The sequence below is a fragment of the Patiria miniata genome, unplaced genomic scaffold, assembly GCF_015706575.1.
Source record: "Patiria miniata isolate m_02_andy unplaced genomic scaffold, ASM1570657v1 HiC_scaffold_29, whole genome shotgun sequence".
Taxonomy (NCBI): domain Eukaryota; kingdom Metazoa; phylum Echinodermata; class Asteroidea; order Valvatida; family Asterinidae; genus Patiria; species Patiria miniata.
Window position 1 is genome coordinate 9,167,467 of NW_024037068.1, and position 18,003 is coordinate 9,185,469.

The following is an 18,003-nucleotide window of genomic DNA, read 5'->3' on the forward strand; positions in this document are numbered from 1 at the left end:
GCTGTGGGCTTTTCACCCATTCAAATGGGATGGGATTTACACAGTTAACTTAATTTACATCAGAGTAAAAGGCCCATGACAATCTGATGCACTGATATCACTAACTGTGTAAATCCCATTGGTGTTATTGCATCAATCAGTTTATATTTGTGAACCCAGAAGCATGTTATCGTCTACTTTCAGATTGTGGCTGTGCCAGCTGTGACAACGTACGCTGTGATTTTTTGATGAGTTTGGACCTTTCAAGATGGCCACTGGAGCCAGCGCCTTTTCGGTATGGGGCAAAGTAGGGGAAGAGCACATGCAATGCCCGGTCTGCCAAGACTACTTCAAGCAACCAAAGATTCTCAACTGCCAGCACAGTGTTTGCGAAGCCTGCCTGGAGAAGGAGAAGGTATCAGCCGTGTCCAAGGTGGAATGCCCGGTGTGCTGGCAGGCCACGACCCTCCCCCAAGACGGTGGCGTGTCGGCGCTCCGGACCAACTTCAAGCTGGTGGATATGGTGGAGGCGGCGCACAAGCTGCACCAGAGGGAGCGGGGCTCCGTGCCAGTCTGCCGAGCGCACAGCTGGAAGGAGAGCCGTCTATACTGCAACACGTGCCGGGAGCTCATCTGCGAGGTTTGCACCAGCGAGGCCCACAGCGGGCACGAGCACCAAGCCGTTGGGGCGGCTGCTTCAGAAGCCAGGCAGGCCGCCGAGGGATCCATCGCCATCATCAAAGCACTCACAAAGGACCTGGAGGATAAACTGAAGGTCATCCAGGAGGTGGAGCGGGATCTCAAAACTGCCGCCGAGGACAGCCGCCAGGAGTTGGACCAGCGGGCCAACGAGGAGGTTGCCAGAGTCAGGGCTGCCAAGCAGCGCATCAAGGATGAGATCAACTCCACCGAGAAGGCCAGGGCCCGGACTCTGGCGGACTGCAAGCGCGAGTACACGGTCATGGGGGAGAACATGAAGTCCGCGGTGGACGGGTACCGAGCGGCGGTCGAGAGCGGTAACTACGCCGGCGATTACGAATTTGTCTCCCTCCAACCAAAGATCGCGGAGCTGGCTGAGCTGGGAGGTCGCAAAGGGCCGAAGGTCGAACCCGCATTGTCCGTGTTGAGATTCGAGAGGTTTGAATCTGAAGACAATATTCGTCTGGGTCGACTGGTCGATAAATAGGAAAACTATCCGCCGCTATAGACGATGTAAAATGCAAAATAGATGGAATTCTGAAATAAGTAAAAGAGCTCTCAAGTATAATCATAAAACCAAAAACACCCAAAGAAACATTAAGTATTTTTTACTTCTCACCGATATCGAAATCCGTGTCATGATCTGTACTATGGAATGGTGTATATATAATTTTTTTTAATACAGTCCGCAAAAAAAGAAGGCATTGGATGACCTTCTCCCTTCAAAGTGTACTCACTTGACACTTTTGCAGTGCAGCCTTTTAGAGGAACTATTACATTCAGATATTTCCTACTCGAGTATTTCAAAACAAATTATTACGGTTACATTGTTAGTTCATTGTCATTCCGTTTGCAAGACAAGAATTTGCAACAAACAACTGCATCATTCGCTGTTGTGTACAATCACAGAGAGCAACAGTATCTCAGCGCCCTCTCTGTGTTATCACAGAGAGCAACAGTAGCATAGCGCCCTCTCGTGTAATCACAGAGAGCAACAGTATCACAGCTCCCTCTCTGTGTAATTTCGGGAACTAATTGGTGGCGCCCTTGAGATGTGATGTATCTCGTGTTTGTAGCGATCAAATTTTGTATATTTTGTTTCTCGTGAAGTATAAGGCAAAAGCGATATCTTAAGAGTCAAAATTACTTCTTCTTTTTAGTGTTTGTCCTGTAGAATACCAAATTCGTAATTCAGATCTTGATATCGTGATGGACAGTCAAACAAGAAACAAAATTAACGATCTTTTTCTTTATTCAAATAAACCACAAAGAGAAACTGACTGGGTTTTCCACTGATTTGTTATGACGCAAAACACACTCTGTAGTTTACGCCATTATACGAGTTGCAGATGTAGATGTCAATTACTTTTTTATCAATATACATAAAGTTCGATGTTAATCTTCAAGGAAATAAACTAATTGATCTGTATGAATTAACCTGAAATCCCTATTCCTATTTTTCTGTCATTTTTGCTCTCGAAGCATCATTTGTAATTGATTGACAGCGTGAGGTTTCCAATCGACATCTGACCTGTAGCCGTTTCTGTCAAAGTGTCGTCGATCTGACGAGACTGAAGGAAACAGCAGCAAGTCAACCCGTAAAACGATTTTTTTTTTTAAATACATTGCAACCGAGTTAACAGTACTGGTGCTTTCATGGGATTGTTTTCAATTGAACAACTTCAGGTGCACTTGCCAAACGAACTTGATCCTCGTCTTCTGTGCTCTGTTCAAGATATTACACGCTAAATCACAAAACCATCTTATTGGCGTCATATTTTTGTGGGTTTCTTTTCGCCGAACCCACACGGATGGTTGTGTCTGGTAATGAAACCAAGGATCCCTCAAAAGTAGGTTCTGTAGCTAGCAAGCCTGAAGAAAAATGTAGATAGAAGGCAATAAGAAGAAATAAGAGTTGTTGGGGTGCGAGGAAAACCCCATCAGAATTTTCTGGGGGGGGGGAACTAGACTTGATGACAAGTCGTTAGACAGTCGTATTTTATCCGTGAACTTCAGTCGAACTCCATCGGGGCGGCTGGTATAAGACCAGTACTTGACGATTATGTTCTCGCACCGTTATTCAAATATGCAAGCAGCGCAATACATATTCAGTGACTTTTTGCGGTGACCTCCAATCGCGCACCGCTATGCAAATGAGGACTCGTTCATTCCGTTACATGGGAAGTTCTCAATACGACAGGGACATGTTTGCAGATCTGGCAACGTTTTAACGACCAATACACTCAGCTTGGTCAATTGTGTAAAGAAATAAAATGTATCATTGTGATATACCTGATTTATTTCAGTCGTGTATGCCCTATAACGAATAATGTAAGACAAATTACAAACCCTCGAGAGAATGAGAACGATCTTCCGTGGCGGCCTAGAATACGCTCTGGAATCTGCCCCAATCAGAGTGCTCGCATAGAATTCGCTAGTGATTCAAAATACTCCCTTATGTTGTGTACAAAACTGAAAACGTATTCGCCAAGTCGGTAATTTTATCAGAAATAGTCAGCATCATTTGTTCTGGGAACCAGACTACGCGCATTGCAGCGATATTTTGCGTGCGTGGAACGGGCCAGTAACCGGTTACCGTAACCAAAACAATTACCGACTTGGCACCAAGTCTAGAGGAAAACCCACGGTATAAGGTAGGGACTGAAAACCCAATCCCCATGTGGACCAGGACAACCCTCAAGGATCAGGAAGGGGAGGACCGTAACCACTGCGCCAACCTGACCCCCCTATCAAACTAACTCGCCTATCAACCTGACTCCCCCATCAACCTAACTCCCCTATCAACCCGACTCCCTTATAAACCTGACTCCCCTATCAACGTGAATGACTCGCTTATCAACCTAACTCCCCTATCAACCTGACTCCCCTATCGACCTAACTCCCCTATCAACCCGACTCCCCTATAAACCTGACCCCCCCCCCTATCAACCTGACTCGCCTATCAACCTGACTCGCCAACCAACCTAACTCCCCTATCAACCTGACTCCCTTATCAACTTAACTCCGCCCCTATCAACCCGACTCCCCTATAAACCTGACTCCCCTATCAACCCGACTCCCCTATAAACCTTACTCCCCTATCAACGTGACTCCCCTATCAACCTGACTCCCTTATCAACCTGACTCCCCTATCAACCCGACTCCCCTATCAACCTGACTTCCCTATCAACCTAACTCCCCTATCAACCTGACTCTACTATCAACCTGACTCCCCTATCAACCTGACTCCTCCCCTATTAACCTGACTCCCCTATCAACCTAACTCCCCTACCAACCCGACTCCCCTATAAACCTGACTCCCCTATCAACCCGACTCCCATATAAACCTTACTCCCCTATCAACGTGACTCCCCTATCAACCTGACTCCCTTAATAACCTGACTCCCCTTTTAACCTGACTCCCCTATCAACCTGACTCCCCTATCAACCTAACTCCCCTGTCAACCTGATTCCCCTAACAACCTGACTCCCCTGTCAACCTTACTCCCCTATCAACCTAACTCCCCTATCAACCTGACTTTCCTATCAACCTAACTCCCCTATCAACCTGACTCCCCTATCAACCTGACTCCCCTATCAACCTGACTCCACTATCAACCTGACTCCCCTATCAACCTGACTCCCCTATCAACCTAACTCCCCTATCAACCTGACTTTCCTATCAACCTAACTCCCCTATCAACCTGACTCCCCTATCAACCTGACTCCCCTATCAACCTGACTCCACTATCAACCTGACTCCACTATCAACCTGACTCCCCTATCAACCTGACTCCACTATCAACCTGACTCCCCTATCAACATGACTCCCCTATCATCCTGACTCCCCTATCAACCTGACTCTCCATTCACAAGTTGTCAAAAACGCCATCTGTGTCCGCTGTGACTGCAAACATCATCCAGAAGCGTTTCAAGTCTAAGGCAGAGGTTCCATGTAATATGACCCAGATTCAGTTCATTGCCCCACGTATAGTCGGTGTGTTTTTCCCGAAACCCTAATTAGCGACCTTGCGTGTTATGGTTCTTGTACGGACGTTTTAATGTATGACCGACAGGTCTTGCATAATTTTCACCGAATCGAGATAAAATTGTAAACACGTTAATTGGCGCTGGCCTGCGTTAAGGGCAAATATACATGTACCAAAACTCCATCGAGTATAACGCTTCTAAGCTGCTGCCAATAGAAGAGTGCTTTTATTTGTGTATATTGAGCCATAAGTGAAGTTACTCTTATTTTACCAGGCATGCTTTTTTAAATTTCCCTTGAGTATGGTGGAACTGAAGGGCCATCATTGACGTAAACAATTTGGTTAACATAACTAAGTGTCTTTTCTAGTACACCTGCAATGAGTAACGATATGTTGTCAGGATTTGGAGTACCAGATCCCCCCCCCCCTCCCCCGCACAAGAAGGTTTTCGGTGCCGTTCGTGTGAACTATCGTACCTGTGCATACCTTCATTTTACCTCCGACCAGTCGGACTAATTGCTTACATTAAGTTCAGTATAACGGAAAATTACATTTTGGAGCTGTAATATCATAGTGGATGATCAATCCGAACGGACGTTCTGACCACCTGCTGAAAGAAAGCTTGTGAAGTTTCGTGAAATAACTGCAAGTATATACACTGTTATAAAGAAAGGACGATAATCATGAAGATTGGGGGCGGCATCTACAAAGATGATCACTGTTATGTTTTTGTATTCTACGTATCATTAGTATTATGGGGTAATGTCCCTTGTTCTGTCTTCTTTCTTTTTAAATCGTAATCGCGAACCACATGTCCAAGAGCCAATGAAGAAGCAGACTACAACTGATACAAAATACCAAGCACATCCGTACTGCTCGAGATTTTCAGACCCGAAAGCGGAGTACAGCGACCCCAGTGAGAAAAAAAAACATGACAGTGATAGAGTGAAAAGAAAATCTGCCCGCCGTAGATACCATCCTTGACTCGGCCTAATCTAGCGAGCGCAGCGCGCCCGGGCTTAGCCGAGAAAAGTCCCCGGGAGGTGTTAACAGGGACGCAACATCACCGGGGGCTGTCCGGGGATTAGCGGCCAGTCAGGAGCGGTTTCGGTGAAGTGTCTAATCGGGGGACCCAGGGGAGCAGGCTGACAGGAGACGGTGGGTAATTAGCACGTTGAGGAGACGAGCAAGTGCAAGGATCATCGGAGTAGTTCGGAGTAGTTGTGCAGTATAAGGCCCACACGGGAATCCGAGTTCCTTTGGCAGCCAAAGTGTGTGCATTTTTGACACAATTCTGTTCTTAGCGGGACGTGCAGATTCAGTTCTGAGCGCTTTAACAGGTTTGGGCTTCCAGCTATAGGCCCGATTTCTCATCAGTATGCATAGAGATCAAGACTGACATTGTATCATTAGCAACTTAAATGGAATTATTCACGCTTTAGACGATGAAAAGGCAAAATTTCTGAACAATTTGGTGCCTCGTTTTGTTCAAACTATTTTGTACACTTCGGCATTCAATATTTCTTTAAGAAAATGGCCTCTACGGATCAAATGAAAGCATTTTATCTCATGTCGCAATAATGCCTCAAAACTCAATGAGCTTCTATAGACTTTTTGGCTCTTTGAACTCAAACTATAATAAAGATGTTTTCTCGCTATAACCGAAACATTGAACAAATATCTCTGATTTATGTCACCTTTGGTTATGGTTGCGCTCAGCAGCCACGCCGCATCAGCGCTTTTACCAGTCAAGCATCGAGGAAGTTCGAATTATTACAAGAAAAATAATCTGTCCCAAAATAGGTTTCTTGAAAATTTGATCTCGTAACTGACGTATGGCAAAGTCGGCCTTAATTGCATGTTGCCTTTGGTCAGACAGATGCAGGCAGCGATTACGCAGTCTACCGTATATCATGTTTATGCTGCATTCACGCCATCTGATTTATTAGCACTCACGGTCAGACGCCAACACAGAAATTGCTTCTCAGTCAGCGATTCATACAATCTTGTAACAATTTCGGGTTGCTTTCGAGAAATCCGTGTATAACTTGGCGTTCAAGTTACTTGAAGTGCCAGGACGGGTGCAATTAGACCACCCTCAGGAAGGAAGTCAACTACACGGCAAAATATCGGTGGAGCAAGGAGGAGGTAAGCAAGCAAATTAGGAGGGTAGAGAAGGGGGAGCACGGAAGGGGTATAGAGGAGAGGGCAGCCTGGTAGAGGAGAAGGCAGCTGGTAACTGGCAAGTAGGCGGACGGGTATGGGGCAACAAGCGAGGAATTGAGTCACTAGCTGAGAGACTGAGCTTTGGGACCATGTGGGGAGAACATTGTGGGAAGGGGAGGGAAAGTGAAGGGAAGCAGGGGAGGGATGAGAAGGCAAGCAGAGGGAATAAGGGGGACCACTTGAACGGGAGCAGACAAGGGAATAGGGGATTAAAGACAGAGTGTTACAGTGAGGGTGTAGGAAAGCTTTGAAGAGGTTAGCAGGAGGACCGGTAGCAAGCATCGAAGGGAGTGCGGTGTAGTCAAGTAATCAAGAAATCAAGAAAGTTTAGCAAGAGTGGAATTAGGGGTCTAAGGAGGCAACGGAGATGGAAGATGTGGAGACATTTAGTCAAGCAGAGGAGAGAGAAGCAATCAAGCAAGCTATGATAGCAGGTTAGAAAGTATAAGGCATCAGTAGGACGTGGGTGCAGCTCTATGGCAGAAAGGGAGAACATGCTGAGGATTTGTGAGTGAGAGGGTAAGACGAGTGTACATAACATCAAAAATGGAGCAAGGGACAAGGAGCAATGAGGATGGTTGAGCAATGAGAACAAACAACGAAGGGACAAGCTGGAAAGCAAAAGGGCATGGACGAGACATGATTAGAGAAGAAGACAGGCATTCGGGCAGTGATTCCACAAGCAGGTGGCGTTTAAAAGGATCCTGCATTATTGGTCACAATATGTAATCTGCAAAGTATGACCACCTTTTGAGCCCACTGAGTTTTCAGCAACCTTTGAAAACACTGTTCATGTCAATTTTCTTTTGCCAGCTATTCCTTCATCAAACGAGCCTAAGTAACAGATTACATTATTCACTTGCCCAATCCAGGAAGCAGTCTGAGAGGCAGGCAAGGCAGGTACAAGCACGTAAACAGGAAGGCGAGCCTGTAATTAAGTGGGGATTGAGTCAAGATTTTGTTATGGATCGGATAAACCTATAGCCCTCTCAGGCCCCAAGTAGCTCACAAGCAATCTGCCCCTTCGTAATCACGCAGACCGCACCAGTCCAGTGCCCGACTCCATAATTATTGACTGGTTGTCATTGGATACTTTGCCCCCTTCCTGCTGTTTGCTCAAACGTTTGGGATCACGAGCCGGGAAGTGGGCAGTCAGATCGGATATGTTTTGCTGTTTGTTTCTCCTTCCCCCAACAATATCTCACCTATCAGTTTTTTCATTGGCCTGTTGACGTCTTGGCCATGACTGGCTACTCAAAAAGATGACAGGTTTGGATATCAAATCTCGGGGTAGATTATAGGAAATGTTCAGGTTATGCCTCTGCGGTTGATATCTGATTTGCTTGCTCTGGCTACTACGCGCTCTGCCAAGACTACCGGTATGTTTTTGCGACCGCATCTGCTGATGTCCACTGTGCCAATCTGTGGCCTATGGTAGCGTGTACTGTTGAGGGGAGGGGAGGGGAGTTTAACCCCCTCCCCGTGGGTTGCAAAACAGGAAGGGGGTCAGAAAAAAATGGCTCATGCCTGCAGAAGCGCTCTTGACAGTTAAACCCCATCTCGAGCCAAGCCTGTTGGTCTATCCCAGTCCGCCCCTGGAGGTAAACGAAAGCAGCACAGGCTTACTCGTCTCCGATGTTGTAGTTTACAGTACTGCGATGTGCAACTGTAATGGGGTCAACTCTGCCTTTTTATCTGTGACTTTTGTGTACAGCTTCTCCAAGTTTTGCTTTGCTGTTACAGGGCAGTGATATGACACTGCTTTCTCGTTTTGGGCGATGCAGCACAGCTACCCTCAGCACCCTGTAAATTGCAACGATTCAAAGCTGCATTCCTGGGTTTTTTTTGTGATAATTTGCTGATGTCGGCCCGCACGGTTCTGTACGTGTTGGGCTGGATTTGGCTGATCAACTTGCTGTTTTGGTAAGCACCCAAGGCGCTGGCAGATTTCCCAAATGTTCCCACTCAGAGAGAGAGAGCCCCATCATCAAGGGCCGTCTTAATTTGCTGAAAGGAAGACAATAGTTTCCTTCGGGAGGTCACTTTCGATTGCCTTAGTCTAAGTTTGGAATCTGCCATGGAAACGAAAGCAATTGCTGCATCCCTGTGCAAACTTTACAAGAAGCACCGGCCTGAAGTGCCATTATATAAAATGTAGTAGAATGCTGCAAGAAAAAAAGAGTGGATATAGAAGGGTTGAAATTTGACTTCACTTGAAGTTGTCAGTTTGCTCGCTGTTTCGAGAACAGTAGTAATGTATTGATGAGAATCTAATCGAAAAAAACATAGTGTTTTGATAAATCACTGAGGCGTTTGTGGCATCAGATAATTAAAATGAATTTCACTAACTAGTTTTCTGAATTTGATTTATAAATTTGGGTTTGAAAGCTATTATGCCATTGCGATGGCTGTAATTATTTTCAAATTTGTCTTTAATAGACCTTATACGTAGCGGCCATTTTAGATTCACTCATGAATACCCCAGCAAAACAATTGCATTACCCTCCAAGATGGATCCTACGCATAACGCCTGTTTCTCCCCACTGACATCCCCTGACATCAAATCGTGTTAAATAGAACGATTTTCAAGGCGAGTGGTGTATTTTTTAAAACAAATTCGAAGTCGGTCTGAAATGTTTCTAATGTTCAATCTTTATAAAAGCGTAGCAATAATTTAGATGCTGTGTTTTGTTTGTATCATATAGTTTGGTACTAATGTATCAATTAAAACTGTTACGCCTGTTTTCGTAAGAGAATACCCTATAGAATGTTCAAGTTTGACATCGGTGGTCTAGCAAAAAGGAAAAATGATGGAAGTCAGAGGAATGCAAAACTACTTTGGGGGCTCTAAAAGAGTGTAGCATGTTTATCTTGGCACGCGCAGAAAAGGTCAAAATGTCGGGGCCGCGCAAAGCGACAGCTCTAATCTAAATCAATCAACTGACATATTGCTTTGCCGTATCCAATTGCGAACCATAATTCTTTGTAATTGTGCGGGGACAGGGGTCGATTGTGGGGGGGGGGGGTGCTGTACGGGGCTTCATTGCATAAACCTGAAATGCTAGTGATGCTGTTTTAAGTGAATGATAGCGTAAACAAACATGGTATTTGTAAAAGTGTACACTTGTTTTCTGGTATAATATGTATTGATTTTTTTATTATTATTAAAGTTGGTTATGTTTTCACCGGCGTCGGTTGGTTTGTCTGTGAACAAGATAACTAAAAAAGTTATGGACGGATTTTTTATGAAAATTTGTTTTGGGGTGGTCCTTGGTACAAGTACAAATCCATTTGATTGTGGAAGTGATCCGGATCTGCGTCTGGATGCAGCATTTTTAAAGCATTTTTTTACCCATCATCATGGAAAACTTTCACCCTGTGTGACCAGCTTAGTGTGCGTGGCACTGACCCGGTGACCCTGTATGCCTTATCACCCACCTAATCTAACCACACAGGTCAATGGACTAGACCATTTTATACAATGGGGGAGTGAAAAGGTACACCAACACAGGCATATACATGTAAACTACAAAATTTATAAGTTTAAGCATTTGTTTTAGAAACCACATTTGTGCATTGGTGCTGTGTGTAATGGCGGAACATTGTTTATATTGGCGAAGGTGTGCGCTCTCTGAGTTCTTTCTACTAGTTTGTCTCTTGTTTTCCTTTTTTCCAATTAAATTTTCATTTTTTTATTAACTTAATTTAAAGCTTAGATGGATTTTGAATGCGAAGACTCCAAGTTAGCATGCAGCTATGAAGACCAGCCTGACAGACTAAAAATAAAGGAAGAAAAAACCTACAGCCAATTTCAATAAGCAGAATGGAAGAAAGAGTTCGGGACTGCAGTTTATAATGTAATGTTTATAGTCTATTATTTTAAACATGAGACTATAAACACTTCAGAGTGTTTCGTTCAAAGAGTGTCGTAACAATGATATGTACATTTTCGTGGTAGGATGCTCCAATTGAGGGTAAGTTTGGGAACATAGGCTTCGGATTCAATTTACTAGAAGAGTCGTGCGGAACCAAGCTGGATTGAAACGAACTCGCTATTTGCCTTGGGGTTTGTATTTTGGTCCTTTCAGTGCAGATTCAGTCGCTCCATGACATTTTCAGAGGCGATGCGAGCACCCGGCTCGGGAACTTGGTCATTTTGAAAGCCACAATCACCATCTTTATCAGTATCACAGTGTCACCGGGGAGGGGGAAATACTCAGTGAATGTCGCAAATCCCAAAATATCACAGTACACCTGTAACAATACAGTCGCCTCGTACGTGGCATTTTAACAGGGTGGTGCGAAAACCAGGTCGACGACGTGGTCATTTTAAAAGTGGCAATCCCCATCGATCTTTTGGGTAGGGTATCACTGAGGAGGGGTGGGAAAATATGGAAAATATCGAGGGGCATAAATCCCAAAACACAGTACACCTGTGGCCGTTAACAGACAATATTGTTCAACTACCCCATTACTGAACTTGGAGAGGGAGCAATTCGATTTGCAGACGAGCTGAGCAAAACAGCATACACTGAGAGTACACAGACAACCCCGTCTACATAGTACGCACGGCTCCCGCGAGGTTTAACTATAGCAGACGCCACTTTGGTAAACTGCATAAGGGGGGAAAGGGTTGCCCCCTTTTGGAAAGGTGCATGCACTATGTGCACGGGTCACTTCCTATTACCATTTCTCCCCCTACCCCCTACGGGAAACCGAAAGGGGTGAACGAGGGGCAATATTAGTGCTTGTTTTTTGCGGCATTTCTGGTCGTGCGTCACTATTAAGAAAAAAACATGCTGCTGCACAGATGGCGTGGAGATTTCTCATGAATGTTTCGAATCCTTGGATTTTGCCCCCGTCTCCTCCCGTTTTCCGGAGAAATTTGAGCGTTGGGATTTGCCTCTGCAAACGGTTGCTTTTTGGGTTTACTTTTTACTCTGACAACCACCCCTGAAGAAAGCCATGTACGGTGTCATGCCGGGCTTAACCTGCAGTGAAGGTTTTGCTTAGGAGAAATCAGTCTTACTTTTTTCTGTACCAGCAAAAAAAAGAGTTTGCAACTGGAAGCATTCCAAGTGCCAGATAAACTAGCCTTAAGTTATCATTGATGTGATATAATCGGAGCATGTGTATGTTTCACGACTGGATGTAGATAAGTGTCGTTTAATTACAACGACGTATACAGCTGAACAGCAGTCGATTGCCGGGACTTTTTCACAAAATATAGGGGAACGAATTTACGACAAAACCCAAAAGTCACATTTTTCCCGTAAGAAAAACTGTTACACGGCGGACCAAGTGATGCGTTCGAGCGTGTTACTCTTGCTATTCCCGAGTGAAGGATAATGTTGCGTGCGCGTTACTCTCGGTGCAGGAGCGTACTCCCGCTCTGACCGAGAATATACTCTTGCTAACCCGCAGTTCGTACTCCTGTCGTTCGTGCGCTCAGAGTGAACACGAGTAACACTCTCGAACACACCCAAGAAATCAGCCGTATAGGGGGCGGGGCCAAGAAATTTAGATATCGCCATAGGCATTAGCAGGGGAGGGGACGGGTGTAACAATATTATGACACTGAGACGCTGTTCAGTGAGGACAAGACTGGACAGCGTCCCCACCCCCTCCCCCCCCAAAAAAAATACCAATACATTTGGGCAGGGGATGCCAATGGTGATTTTCCCCAGCCACCCAATACTTTATGCCGGTACGCATATACCCCAGCTTACCAATCTTTTCACATTTTTCCCAAATGGTTTTATAGCTGTAGGTTTCTGCTTGTTCACCATAAATTACGCAAATATGGTGGAAAAATTGGCGTAATTGCGCATAATGTACATCTATACATCAATTATTATATGCATTATGTGCATTAATATATTTTGTAAGCGCCCTCTATGGTCAGATGGGGTTTCAGCCCCCGTCCCCTGTAAACCCCCCCCCGTCACCCTCCTTCCTTTTCACCCCACGACGTCCCCGCCCCCTCACCCACGTCGTCCTGCCCCCCCCCCCGTCCCTTACTATTTATTTGACCATTTGGCATGCACTTGCATTGCATGCCAAATAAAGTAGACAAAAACACTTCAGATGACGGCATCATATACATTCTCACGCACGACACAGGCAGACAATAGGCCTGAAAACAAAGTCAGTCTCCGGTCGACGACGCGCATTCTTTTCCCCAGGTATTACTCAGCCAATAGGCGAACTCATTAACTGGCGTATTCACATCGGAATGTCTTTTATCGGCCAAGGAATATTTCTTTGCTTCAATTCACATATAGCGAGATTGAAAATTCAGGTGCGAACAAAATGAAAGTGGTAGCAAAGGTTCCAAAATGTCCCGTACACGGGGCAGGCGGTGTGGAGGAGATAATCGTGTCGGTACACACACATGTAAAAGCTCCAACCATTATCCTAAGGAAAACTAGTGAAGGTTTGCGGTAACACCATGTGGAAATCTCTTTGGAGAAGATGTGTGGTTCTAAAAAGAACCGGTTGGTTCAAAACTCGATGTTCCGATCAGTGTACTCTGATTGTCTTCATGAGCCTAGTGCAAGTTCGATCAAGAACCTCAGTTAACCATACTTCGACTAACTCTGATCAAACGCTAATCGACGATGGTTGGACTAGTCTAGTCGACCTTTCAGGACCAACCTACCGCAGCTGGTCGTGCCACGATTTACAGCTGGTTGTCAAGAGCAATGTTTTCATAGCATAGCGCAAAGGGGACAAACTATCAAGAAAAATGAAGGAGAAACGAAAACTGTGAGTGATAAATTTCCTTTTCATTGCATAGTTTGTCCATATTAGTTTACGATTCTGTCACTTTTTGTCACCATTATTGTACGATAATAATGGTGTTTAAAGATTTCCTAAACTACACAATTAATATATTTGTGTAAATATACAGAAACATCAAGTGTTGAATAAAATTACTTTAAATTAGCGGAAATACGACCGCCATTTTCTCACGGTCGTTGACATAACAGTCATTTTTGTTCTCATATATAAAAAAAACAAATAAGAGTCGTTCGCACTTCAACTTCAGTGCGCATGCGCTTGATACGTCACGAACCAACCAGTAGTTAACCCTTGATCGAACTTGCCCCTATTTGAGATGTGACGGCCATCACGACTGGAGGGCGCTGTTTAATTTGGGTAAACTTTTGTGTATTCGCCCAAACCAAATAGCGCCCTCCTATTGTATCCGCCGTAATTCAAATAGGCTACTAGAGATTTGAATCGACCTAATTGTAATCTTGCAATCTTAATTAGTTTTTGTTTTTGTCCAACATCCCCCCCCCCCCCCCGCCCAAGTAGTTACCTAAGATCTGCGGGGCCAATTTCATAGAGCTCCTTAAGCACAAAATTTGCTTAAGCACAACAGAACCTTGCTTATTATAATCAGTTTACCGGCCCAAAACGCCATGCGATGTACACTGCTTGTGCCTGGTATTGAGCTGTTGTTTACTTAGCATAGCAATTGCATGGAGTTTTGGTGGATTACCTGATTATTAAACAAGAGGGTTTTTTGTGCTTAAGCAAATTTTGTGCTTAAGCAGCTCTATATGAAATTGGCCCGCAATGCACAACATGTCAATCACACGTTTAATGTAAGTCAACGGAGTAAACTCCTGGGAATAAAGGTTAAACCAAACGAATATTTATAGATGCCCTTTTTTTCTATCATGAACAGCGCCACCGAGACTTAGATGTTGTCCAAACACTTTTATCCCCATAAATTTAACATGCATTTGCCGCTAATGAAGAAAAATGACCCCATGCACGTGTGCAGACTCGACAATTAAGGCGCGCTGGTTATAGAATGTTTGCGCCAAGACCATGACTTCCGAAGACAAATCAACCTAAAACCCAAACAGAATCCAATCTGTCGGCACTGGCGAAGGGTTTCCAATTTCTCAGTCTCGAAAATGGATTTTCTTCTTTTTTTGTTTACTGATTGCTAACCTTTAACAACTTGTCGCGCCTTCGGGGGAGAGACATTGCTTTCATCAAATACTACCTCACCTCAGCCATTATTGCACCCTTAAAGTGTCTCGATCCCCCCCCATTTTTGGCAAGCGGATGTTGAAAATCATAACGCAAATCTAATGCGGTCATTGCGAAAACATCTCAGCTTTTTCGTGCCAGCGTCGAATGGGTACAAACAGCTCGGCGTGTTTAGGAATTAGCCCTTAACTCGTTTACATGTCAGTTATCGGATATATCCTTACGCGCACAAAACAGCCTGCACTTAACTCCGGTACATTCCCAATGTAAGATGTGAAAGTCTTGCCCGTAAAGAACTTCTACAAAAAAAACATCTTGTCTCTCAATTATCTAAGGTAGCTCCTTCTCTTTTATCATTCTATTTTTTTCATGCTCTTTCTCTTCTGAAAGTTTCAAGTTTTCCAGTTTCTTAGTTTTCAATACATGTACATCCCAGTTCGTTTGTTCGTTTTGTCTGTCCTGTTCCGTTCTCTGTTTTTTCTGTACGATCTGTTGTAAGTTCTGTTTGTCCGGTTTTGTTTGTGTTAAAAAGGCATTTCTATATAAGACGCTGTCTCGTAAATATGCCCTCCATAATTGCCTCTCTTTCATTTGTGCCTTACATAATTATGATTAATATATTCCACCAAACATCATTTCGGAATGTCAATTTTGCAAAATGAAAATAAATGTTGACATAAATTGAATTGATAATTGAATTGAGTAGAACACAAATCAATACGGGACAGTATTTTTGTCAAAAATTACACATGTACTGCTGCATTAGATGTGAAAGTGATAGGCCTAGAACAATTACATCTCTTAATCGATTAATTCTGCAAAACTAATCCCCTATTTTTCCTAAAGTTTGCTACACTTAGGAAGATTAGAATCTCTTCTTTCCTCTGATACCTAAATCTTGCACGTTTTATGCATCTTTAAGTTTCAAATTGTCAAATGAAAAAAAGGAGCAACTTTAAACGCGCTTATCTCGAATGTTCGTTCAGACAGTGAAATACTACATTCGCCTTTTCGTGAAAACGGTGACGACTTGCAAAAGTACATAAAAAATGATAAGAAGAAAAAAACCTTAAATACTGAAAAGAAGTGTCCATACGCTTTATGGCCCATAGGAGAAAAACAACCGGAAAACGCCACCAAGTGCCAAAAAAAGTGAAATGCGCCCCAGCCCGCAATGTCTCAATTATCTTACTTTCTCCAACAAATACTGGACTGCCTTTGGGTGTAATTTGCTTGAAAAGGACGATCCTTTTCAACCACACTGATGAGCGGTTCAAAATTCATTTCGTTTGATAAGGGTAAATGTTGTTATCATTTCAAGGCATACCTATAGCATATGAGTCTGGCCCAATCGCTAATGAAAGAGAGATGGGCACTCCGTTCCTGTAAACACAGGTTCGTCCCCCTGTACCCCTTTACCTACCACCACCTTATAAACCTGTTAAAAGATGATTACTTTTACTTTCGTGAAACGCATCACTGACCATTTTTACACCAGTAATGAAATCATAAAACGATAAAAAAGAAATTACAAATTATAAAAAATGACCTTGGACGTGAACCTTGAGAACCCGAACGCTTATGAGACTTTGTTCATACGCCTCAACGAAACCACCGCGTCATTCAGTCTGTTGGTTCATTTCCATGTGCCAAAAAGCTCAGGGATGGGAAAGCTAGTTCAACTTTAAGACCCAACTAAAATCTTTTTCCAGAGTAAGTAAATTTGCAACATTCGAAAGGATTAAAAAATAAAACACATTTCCCTTCATATTACAAAACTCCATTAGAGATTTCGTCTGGTTACCATAGCGTATTTAAGAAGCAAACCACTACACTGAAATGTCTTCGCTTGTCTTAATTTACAGTTTCTTTTAAAGGCATCAATGAGTGAAATTGTGATGCTTGAGTTTCGACAAAACACAGACAGACATTTAAATTTGGAAACAAACAAACAGCAACATGAAAATGACTAGCTTTTTGGACGTCTATAGTGTAGGGCAAATATTGTCTGGTACCCAGGGGACCAAAAATGTCAGTATGTCCAATCAGGCCTCCTCCGCATCGAAAATTGAAATTAAGTTGTTTTGGTGGGATAAATCAAAGAGTTCGGAAGCGAGGCAGGATGTCACAAAACCCCGGCTGCAGGTACAGAGAGAGAGAGAGAAAGTGTGGAGTAAAGGTTCATTGGTTTGACGTCTTGACCTCTGCCGTACCTCGATGTATCAACCTAGATGCTTGTGTTTTTGCTCGGCCTAAAGTAGCCAGCCTAATATCGTCTTTGTACTTGACGGATTAACTGACTGACTGACTGGCTGTCACTTATGAATTAGATTTGCATGAGTCTCACATTGGTCCGCAAATTTAATTTGCTACTCCCAGAGGGACACCCCGGCCCACAGTACTCGTTGTACCTATCTCATTGATGAAATGGCTCCATGGCTGACTGTCTCTTGTGAATTAGACAGGTATAAGTCTCAAAGTGGCAAAAAAAGTTGACTTGCCGGTCCAAAAGGAACGGCTATAGTCCTCCCTGTACCTATCTCACTGACCGATCGACCGGTCGACCGATCGGCTTGCATAAGTATAAAAGTGGCCCAAAAGGTTGGAATCGCCGGACCCAAACGGACAACCTACAATCCTATTTGCGCCTATCTCACCAATTGACACACGCACTGACTTACTGCCACTTGTGAATTAGGCCTGGATAAAACCTCACCTTGCAGGCCCAACAAAACTTGTCAAAAAACCCATAGGGTTGTTTAGGTTGTCTAGGGGAGTCAGGTTGGCGTAGCGGTACTTTCCTCGCCTTCCGCCGCTGTGACCCGGGTTCGAATCCCGTCCAGGCCAATATGTGGATTGGGTTTTCAGTCCCTACCTGATTCCGTGGGTTTTCCTCAGAAAATTCGTCTGTGCTTTTCCTCCCACCTCAAAAACTGTAATGTCTTCTCTCTACAGTTTTCTTCAGGCTTTCGAGCTACAGTGCTTATAGGGTACTTGTGAGGAATCCTTGGTTTCATTAACACAAAGAAATAAGATAAATAAGATGACTACCTTAACCCTCAGACCAAACTGGTCTGGGAGCAGGGCTTGTTTTATT

At 43.9% G+C, this 18,003-nt stretch overlaps 1 protein-coding gene across 1 annotated transcript; it reads left to right on the top strand.

Moving 5' to 3' along the window:
* Positions 1-1,459, top strand: LOC119736167 (E3 ubiquitin-protein ligase TRIM32-like). Its single transcript, XM_038210190.1, has one exon. It carries the CDS (start codon positions 248-250, stop codon positions 1,163-1,165), a length of 918 nt encoding a protein of 305 aa, XP_038066118.1. The 5' UTR covers positions 1-247; the 3' UTR covers positions 1,166-1,459.
* The last annotated feature ends 16,544 nt before the right edge of the window (positions 1,460-18,003 follow it).